This window comes from Gossypium hirsutum, chromosome A09 (assembly GCF_007990345.1).
Source record: "Gossypium hirsutum isolate 1008001.06 chromosome A09, Gossypium_hirsutum_v2.1, whole genome shotgun sequence".
Taxonomy (NCBI): Eukaryota; Viridiplantae; Streptophyta; class Magnoliopsida; order Malvales; family Malvaceae; genus Gossypium; species Gossypium hirsutum.
The window spans coordinates 78935307-78945003 of record NC_053432.1 but is presented as its reverse complement, the minus strand read 5'-3'; the positions used below and the strand labels follow the sequence as shown (position 1 = coordinate 78945003).

Genomic DNA, 9697 nt, shown 5'->3' with positions numbered 1-9697 from the left:
AAAATGTCTTCACTTGATGAAGAGATAGATTAAACTATATTTTAACTGGTTTGAATCAATCAAACTTTGGAACTTATATGACCCATTCCAGTTCTCACGTACACTAACTATACACGAGCCTCGCTATATCAAATTTTTATTAATATCTTGAATTTCCTCTTTTTTCCAATCTAAATTATTTTTTCTCTTTTTCTTTTTTCAATTTGAATTTATGAAAGACAATTTTTTATGCTAAATAGCTATTTACAGAGAAATTGTTTTTATATTATTCATTGACTTTTTGAATTTTACAAATAAAACTAAAGGATGGAATATAATTCAATGTGTTTGATAAGCCTAAATATAGTATACTAAAATAGTTTAGTATTTCATACATTAAGTTTTTTAAGTAGTTTTAAAAAATTGATATGTGTTTTTTTTAATATTTATTTTTTAAAATATTTTACTATATCTTTATATAACATCTGTCGACTTCTTAATTTTACTTGTGGAAATTTATGTTTACATACTAACCCTAAAAATACAAAACAATAGACAAATGCATGCATATTAAGTATAACTTTTTATTATCTTAATTTGTATAGCACGATGATTAAAGCTTTTGTCAGACCCCCATTTAACACGAGATTAAATCATTAGAGGTGTGCAAATTTCGGGTAAAATCAATTTAACTAATCGAATCGAATTAATTCGGTTAATCGGTCACATAATCGAATTAATTCAGTCGGAGGTTGGTTAATAATTTTTTAAAAATTTGGTTAACGGTTAATTCGGTTCGAAATCAATTAATTAACCGAAGTTAATAAATAATATTATAAGATATAAGTATTAGCCCAAGTTTTTTCGGTTAATTTTTGATATGTTCTATACTTGTTTTAACTAAAATTTTAAAAATATATATAAATTCGGTTAATCAACTGAATTAACTGAAAAAGTTCGGTTCGGTTAAATTTTTTTTGAAAAAATTCAATTCAATTAACGGTTAAGAGTTTAAAAATGTCAACTAATTCAGTTAATGCTAGTTCAGGTCTGGTAATCAATTGAAACCCCTACAAATCATATGTACTCAATCTTCCACCTCTAATATAGTATTAAAAAAAGTAAAAGATGATATTGATTTTTTTTTTAAATCTTTTTTTCATTCAAACTATCCATAATAATTATTAAAAAAACTGAATTTAATATTACAAGTAATACTAGCTCAATAATTTTACAAAGAAATCTAATATTTTTATTATAAAATGTTTCGATATTATACCTTTTAATTTTTTATAAAATACCTTTATAAATAAAGTATATATTTAGATGTTTTGTTCGTTTGTGATGTGTATTAATCTGATTGGATTTTATTGTTGTTTGGAGACATTTTTATAATTGTAATATTCTTTTAACTTTAAATTAAAAAATTCCACTATTTTTAATATATATATACACACGTTATATAAATAGAGATAACTTGAAATTTACCGTTATGTTGGCGCCATTTCCACCTTAACGTCTTTTCCACTGCAAGTTCAGATCCCATACTCCTAGGAATGGCCCCGTTTCGTGCAGCTGCGACTTTAACTGCGTTAAGTGTCCAATCAAATTAAATTTATTTCACGCTTCGTGACGTGGCATAATCGGGTTTCTCTTATTTACGAATCTATCATAGACCGTATCGCAAAATAATCAGCTGGAGCTAATACAATTGACTTGTCAACGATCTCCATATTTTAAGGACAAAAAAACACTGGTCTGAATACAAGACTTGAGGAATTATGTAAAATATATATTTATTATATGTATACAAATTACAGGAGAAGGGCTCTGTTTCTAGGGAGAAGCTCTCCAAAGCCGCATTTTTTCCTGGCTGCGATTAACTTTCCCGGAAAATTCGAGAGGTTTTCTCGCAAATAAAACTTGACCCAAAAGTAAGAGATGCGTTGACTTACTGTATCCAGGTTAGCCACCGCTTCTTTCTATGTTTCTCTGCTATCTCTGCTAAGTGTTAACATGTCCAGTGATGTTAATGACTTGAGAAAGAGTTGTTTTGCTTCTTGTATTTTGTTTGATTGCTGAGAAAAAATTGAGAACAAAATGCTTTTTTATTGGTATGTTTTTCAGCTAGTTTCTGCTAATGAATGGAAATGAATGCTTTAAATGAATCAAGCCTTTGCATCTCATATCTCCCCGTTAGATGCTGATTGACTCAAGAAATTTTGATTTTCTTGCAAAAGGTTTGTTTACTCTCGTTGAGGTCGGACCTCGACAACTCCTATATTGTCCCCTATCAGAGTTTTGTGTATTGTGCTGCCCGAACAGGCAAAAGCTATAGTCACCGAAGAGTGAGGACATGATTGCTGAAAAGCAGGCTCCCTCAAGATCTCTATAAGCTAGAGATCTTGAGTTCAAGCCTATGAGGTTGCTTTTCTATAACCATACTTCCTCCTGTGAACCCCCTATGGCTGTTAGCAGAGCCGAGGCACATAAACAATTCTAATAGTTGATTTCATCTCTCTAATTTGAGTTCTTCACAGATTTAACCAAATTCATCTTTTAGTTCTTCACAGATTTAACCAAATCCATCTTTTCTTTTCTTTTTTTTTTTAAATTTAATTAACGGTATCTGATTTATAATTCTATAAAATTGAGTTGCAGAGGTTGGTCTTACCAATTCCAATGACCTGAATTCCACCGTACTCTGGGACTCTACATGGATATCAAACAGCGTCAGAACTGAAGATCTCTTCTGTGATTGTCTTGTTGTTTGTGTTTTTTTTTTTTTTGAACGTTGAAAGATGGAAAAAGACATGACTACAACAACTAAATCAATGGTTTCACTACCTGAGTTGTTCTCTCAGACCACAGTTGCAATACTTGATTGCATTCAAGCTGCCAAGGCTGTCGTCACACAGACCGAGAATTTCAAGAAATTCTCAAATTTCATGGAGAAGATCACACTCATCTTAAAAGATTTGTCAAAATCAAATGTAGATGATTCTGAGAGCTTAAGAAATGGTCTAGATATTGTGAACTTGGAGATTAAAGTTGTGAATCAGCTAGCTCTCGAGTGTGGAAGTAGAAACAAGAGTTATCTCTTGATCAACTGTAGGAAAATCTTGAAGCAATTAGAGAACAGCACGAAAGAGATTTCTCGAGCACTAAATCGTATCCCTTTGGCCCGTTTGGATGATCTGAGAATTATTAATAAGATTACCAGGTTGTGCAAGGATATGGTGGAAGCTGAATATACTCCCAGTGTAAAGGAGATTACAGTTTTGGAGATGATTGAGTCTTGTTTACAAGAGAGGAATGTTGATAGATGTTATGCAAATGATTTGTTTGTTTTAATTGCTAAGAGAGTTGGGGTTCCTGATGAAAACTTGGCCATGAAAAAGGAACTCGAAGAATTCAAGGCCGAAATACAAGAATCAAAACTTGGAATCAGCATGGCTGAATCTAGAAGAATGGAACAGATTATTGAGTTGCTTGAAATGGCTGATGTTATGACATCCTATGAGGAGAAAGCCAAGCGGTATGAAAACGAGCGGGACTCACTTGGTACTCAACCTTTGCAGGCTCTCCAGTCATTTTATTGCCCGATCACCATGGATGTCATGGTGGATCCGGTGGAGATTTCATCAGGTCGGACATTTGAAAGAAGTGCCATCGAGAGATGGTTTGCAGACGGACATAAGGACTGTCCATCAACCTCAATACAATTGGATTCATTGGTTTTACAGCCTAACAGAACTCTTAGACAAACAATTGAAGAATGGAAATACAGGAACAAGATGATCACCATTGTTTCTATCAAACCTAAACTTCAGTCAAATGATGAACACGAAGTGCTTCAATCTCTATGTGAGCTGCAGGATCTATGCAGGGAACGGGAGCTACACTGTGAGTGGGTGACATTTGAGGGTTATATACCAATTCTCAGCGGACTTCTTAGTGCAAAAAATCGTGAAGTAAGAACACAGGCTCTAGCCATTCTCTGCAATCTTGCTAAAGACAGTCATGATAACAAGGTACTTCTAGTTTTACTTCTTTCATATTTACTCCAATCTATTTACTTGGGAATAAACTACATAAACTTGGTTAGAAACTGAGGATATTAAAATGTTACTTTTTCTGTTTGTTTTGTTTAGGTAAAAATTGTTGGGTTATGCTTGCTATGAGATTTTGTCCACTTTGGAGTTCTAAAAACCATTTTTTCACAAATTAGTCTTTTGAGAAAAAGCATCTCAATAGGAGAATAATAGCCCTTACATAAAAGTCAGGATCCATTAGTAGACGTGGGATTGTTATCCCCCTAACACTAGCCGTAGACAAAATGTGGATGTGTTTTTGTCGAGGGGTGGTAATGGTATGGAATCATAATGGATTCTCAAAGACAGCGTTATTATACTGTCCTGCTATTAGGTATTGTTTGCTTTGGATGCCTAAAACACATCCTCATCGTTTTATCCTTTGCAAAAAAAGCGTATCTATAGTGTAAGGGGGACCCTCCCTTACTTATAATGCCGTAGTCCAACTCTTGACTATTTGATATTGAATTGTGTTCCCCCTTATCAGAGTTCTTTGACAAAGCTTCTTGCACATTGCCTTTACAGATGAGACTGACTTCCAATTTAAATCAACCACGGCTTAGACTAGTTGATTCATATAGCCGTCCTCAAGAAATAAGATCCAGCAAGATTAGGGCTCAAATCCCAGTATTTACAATGCCAAGCTGCAACTTCATTTATACTACAAAAAAACTGACCTCCAATTGAACTTTCACAAGCAATTTAATGTAAAATATATATATTTCTCAAACTGATCTTGTTAACTTTCCAGGAAAGAATTGCAAAAGAAGATGATGCACTTAAATCCATTGTCCGCTCACTTGCTCGCCAAATAAAGGAAAGCAAGTTGGCCTTAGAGTTGTTATTGCAATTATCAAGAAGCAGTGTAGTGCGAGATGTCATTGGAACCATTCAAGGCTGTATATTTCTTGTAGTTAATATGCTAAACAGTGATGATGCTCAAGCTTCTAGAGACTCAAAAGTGCTTTTGGACAATCTTTCTTTCCTTGATAACAATGTTATAGAGATGGCTAAGGCAAATTTCTTCAAACCTTTATTGCACCTTCTTTCTTCAGGTATGTTCTCCATAACGACCTCTTGCCTCACTATAATTGGCTATGTACCCTGATTTGGTTTGGTGTCGGATGTGAGTTTGTGTCTAATATGAGTGTGTTCAATATTTACCAAGATTTTTTTATATATTAGACACAAAGTATATGAAGAATCTGGAAAACGTAATTGATTGAAAAAAAATTAAGCAGGTCAAAGTGCTTGTAAAGGTGTGGCACTATACTGATCACCTGTGTTCAATGCAAGGTATTGGGATATGACCTTCAAGGATTCTCCAAATACATGGAAGAATTTTGAAAAATCTGATCATACTTGTTTTGGACACGTACCCATATTCAAAACTTACGTCCCAGTCTGAGTGACACAAGTGGTCAAAGTTGATAGCAGAGTGTCTTGAGTTTTTGAAGTCACAATCTGGTTTGATGCAGGACCAGATGATGTGAGGTTTCTGATGGCTAAGACATTGTCTGAAATTGACTTAACTGATCATCATAAACTATCCCTAGTTAAAGATGGGGGAGCACTAGGACCTCTTCTTCAGTTACTCTCTCATGAAGATCTAGGGATGAAAACAGTGGCAGTAAAAGCCCTTCAGAATCTGTCGAGCTTGCCCCAAAATGGGTTGCAGATGATCAAAGAAGGTGCAGTTGGACCATTATTTGAAATCCTTTATTGCCATAGCTTGTCATCCCCAAGTTTGCGTGAACAGGTTGCAGTTGTAATCATGCACCTTGCCAAATCAACTAATAGCCCAGCAGCTGACGATGAGAAAATCTCATTGCTGGAATCTGGTGAAGATATCTTTAAGTTATTTTCATTGATTTCTTTCACGGGACCCAACATTCAAAGAAACATTCTTGAAGCTTTTTGTGCAGTGTGCTGGTCATCTTCAGGTTCAGAAATCAGAGCAAAGTTGAGACAGGTATGCATGCATCTGAGCTGTCCCAATTCAATGTTATCATGTTCAAGAGTTAGTTTCGGGGTCTGACACAGTATACTAAAAATTTTCATATGTTTAGAGGATTATATACATATTTGTGTCTGCATATGACACGGTCTGTAAGTGGAAAATCTTGAGTAGCATAGGCTTCAATACATAACATTGGAAAATCCTCTCTGAAATACACTTGGATAACTAGTTTGTGTAAGGAAACCATTCTTAGAACTTGGATAAATGACCTTGTGTTAGGCATTTTGAGACTTTGAAGAATGCATCTAACAGCTCCCATCTGAAAATCTTGAGGGATGCCATTAAATTTGGAGAATTATATCTGTATTTATGTCTGATGACACAGTATGAAATGAAAATCGAGTAACATAGGCTTCATAACGTGGAAAATATTCTCTGCAGTACACTTAGATAAGTTTGCCTGAGGAATCCATTCTTACAACTTGGATAAATGTGATTATGTTAGGCATTTTGAGGCTTTTGAGATTGCATAAGACACCTCCCCTCTGCAAATCTTGTGGAAATGCCAGTAAAATTGGAGAATTATATCGATTCTTGTGTCTGAATAGAACACTGTATGGAAATGAAAAATCTGAGAAACATGGGCTCCAAACATGACATGAAAACAGTTCACTTGGAAAACTAGTTTGCATAAGGAAACCATTCTTAGAACTTGGATAAATGTGCTTATGTTAGGCACTTTCAGACTTTTAAGATTCCACCAAATACCTCCCCTCTGCAAATCTTGAGGGAAAGCTATTAACTCATCTTCTACTTCACTTTTTTTTTTTGGTGGTTTCACTAAGAAATCAGGAATTTATATCTAATATTTTATTTTATTCAAATGTTTTTTTGATCATCAGCTCCCTGCTGTCCAAGTGTTGGTTCAATTATGTGAGGTAACCAACCAAATGGTGAGGGTGAGAGCAAGTGCAGTGAAGTTATTCTATTGCTTGACAATAGATGGTGATGACATCAGTTTCCAGGACCATGTGGGTCAGAGATGCATTGATACATTGCTAAAGATCATAAAATCTCCAACTGATGAAGAAGAGGCCGCTGCAGCTATGGGTATCATCTCGAATCTTCCCAAGGACTTACAGATAACTCAATGGCTTCTAGATTCCGGGGCACTGGATATAATAATCTTTGCTTTCATAACTGGTAGAAACCGAAATGCCTTGAGCAAGGAGCATGGAATAGAGGATGCTGTTAGAGCCCTTTGTCGTTTCACTGTTTCAACAAATAAAGAATGTCAGAAAAAGGTTGCTGAAACTGGTGTTATTCTGGAATTGACAAAATTACTAGTTTCAGGCACTCCTTTAACAAAACAATATGCAGCGGTGTCACTTAAACAGTTTTCAGAAAGTTCCACCGCAATGAGCCAGCCATTAAAGAAAACGAGAGCTTTCATTTGCTGCTTTGCTGCATCAGAAACAGGCTGCCAAGTACACCGGGGTATATGTACAGTTGAGTCTTCATTTTGCATTTTAGAGGCCAATGCTGTGGAGCCACTCGTTCGGATGCTTGAGGAGGGACATTTTGGAGCTGCCGAAGCTTCTTTAGATGCCCTGTTGACGTTGATTGACAATGAAAGATTGCAAAATGGTTGCAAAGTGCTTGACCAAGTAAATGCCATTCCTCCAATTATAAAACTACTGAGTTCAACTTCAACCAAATTGCAGGAAAAAGCATTGGGAGCTCTAGAAAGGATATTTCGGTTGCCTGAGATGAAGCAGAGATACGCGACATTGGCTCAAATGCCGATCGTCGATATAACTCAAAGGGGAAGCAGTGGAATGAAATCAATGGCTGCCAAAGTCCTTGCCCAGTTGAATGTTCTAGGTGAACAGTCTTCATATTTCTAAATCTGAGATATGATCCAATGCCTGTAATTTTCAAATAAATATCTATTTTTACACTGGTGAAAAGAACTCCAATTTTCTTCTCTTTTTTCTTTAATTTTAAAAACCAATCAATTGATCCTGTCTGGTAATCAATTTGATTTCGGAAAAATAAAGAATACTGCACATTAATTACAAAGGTAATTTATCAAAAGAATTCCAGAAGCATTATTTACATTATTTACAAGAGATTAGTTCAAAGTTGTAACATGTAATATTAGGTAACCGGACAGCCGTCAGCCTGAACACCATTTGCAGTTGGAATCCCCACCATTGAAGACCAATGCTCCTCGCTTGCAGTGTAAGGAATAGCAACAGTCATAAATGTGGTCCCAGCTTCAAGACCGCCCGAGAGGACATACTTGTAACATCACCAATCCGGTCGGTATTTGAAAATGACGTATCCAGAAACGAAGCTAATGATAAACCGACTTCTGAAGTTCACTGTGGTGGCCGGTGGCATCAGAGCTGTTGAACCTAAGAGGACAGGCATGTGTTTAAGATGGATCCATTGCTTATTGGGGTACGCGTTGTGTGCTAGCCATACTAGGAGAGGTGCCACTGCTCCACTAAGAAGTAAGAACGAACCAATTGACATTACTGTATTCACCTTTGGTTCTGAATATTCTACGGGGTCCAACGAACCCCCATATGACCGACACATCAAAGAAGACGCGGTCCATCAGGCAAGTCCATGGACTGTCAGGTGGCAACAATGAGGTATCACAAAGATGGGGAATCTTTCCATGAGCCACCATAGAATTATGGTGCACACCAAAACTGCCACAAGTGTTCCCACCACCTGCAATGCCAAATTATATGTCGACATTATCAATTTACATTTTCAAGAGATCGATTGTTTTCAGGATTGTAAACAGAGAACTGACCTGTGCCATGAACATTGATTGAGGTGGAATTTTCATGTAATGACCGATCTTGAAGTCCGACAAAAAGGTTGGAGCTTGAGTCATGCTAATGTATTCATACACCTTGAAGCACATATTCGCAACCAGCAGCTCTGGGCACAAATATCCAATCACATATTCGGTAAAAATGTTCAAACCTGACGCCTGCAGAGGCACAAAAACACACAAAAACCATGGTACGTACAAATTACGAATCGGAAATTTCTTCCAACCTGATTTATGGTAGCAGCAATAATACCAATTGGAAGGATGAAGAAAAATGGAATGGCACAAGCTACTAACACACCCCACCTTGGCAACTGAAGTGACTCGTTGTAGTATTGGCAAGTGAACAGAACAAGGCTGATATTCGAGACAAGGATGACAACAAACCACCATTTCGAAACAAACATGTACGTCATAAGCTTCATGTGAATATCCATCTTCTTATCACCTTTAAAAGCAGTCTTTGTTTGTCTCCATAGGTCTCTGCATGTAGCAGCAGAAAATGAGAAAAAGAAACTGAGATTTATATAACGTTTTCATGCCATGTCAAGGTCGAAGCCTCTTTACCTTTCATGGAAAATAGTAGCAGTTAACGTAGCGAATCCGAAGTGCTGAGATGAACTCCCCTGTTCTGCCGATTAACCACTTCGTTAAGATGAAACATGGGATTAACAGTGCTCAAGATGTCATATGATTCACCGCTTGACTTGAAAAGTACACTGGAAAAGATGGGGAAGTTCTTCACTTTGAAGACATCGAACCGATACGAGACTGGTATCGTGACATAAATCACGAGTATAAAATAAATTT

The 9697-nt window shown here is 36.3% G+C and overlaps 1 protein-coding gene and 1 pseudogene across 2 annotated transcripts; one reads left to right on the top strand and one right to left on the bottom strand.

Annotated features, from left to right (window-relative positions):
* Positions 1-1669: 1669 nt before the first annotated feature.
* On the top strand, positions 1670-8020 carry LOC107930167 (U-box domain-containing protein 44). 2 transcript variants are annotated; one of them, XM_016861748.2, is made up of 6 exons: positions 1670-1943; positions 2107-2219; positions 2641-4013; positions 4825-5128; positions 5552-6045; positions 6936-8020. In XM_016861748.2, the coding sequence occupies exons 3-6, from the start codon at positions 2781-2783 to the stop codon at positions 7938-7940; spliced, it is 3036 nt and encodes a 1011-aa protein (XP_016717237.1). In that variant the 5' UTR covers positions 1670-1943; positions 2107-2219; positions 2641-2780; the 3' UTR covers positions 7941-8020. The 2 variants fall into 2 exon arrangements, with proteins under 2 accessions (XP_016717237.1, XP_016717236.1); XM_016861747.2 differs by lacking the exon at positions 2107-2219 and having other exon boundaries at positions 1718-1943.
* A 121-nt stretch (positions 8021-8141) lies between these two features.
* Positions 8142-9570, bottom strand: LOC107930168 (oligopeptide transporter 6-like; annotated as a pseudogene).
* Positions 9571-9697: the final 127 nt, after the last annotated feature.

What these genes read in the sequence shown, in the direction of transcription:
- LOC107930167 (XM_016861748.2), top strand. Translation starts at nt 2,781, where the DNA reads ATGGAAAAAGACATGACTACAACAACTAAATCAATGGTTTCACTACCT. An exon ending in ATTGCACCTTCTTTCTTCAG is followed by an intron (nt 5,129 to 5,551) that starts GTATGTTCTCCA and finishes GGTTTGATGCAG; the next exon opens with GACCAGATGATGTGAGGTTT. An exon ending in TCAGAGCAAAGTTGAGACAG is followed by an intron (nt 6,046 to 6,935) that starts GTATGCATGCAT and finishes TTTGATCATCAG; the next exon opens with CTCCCTGCTGTCCAAGTGTT.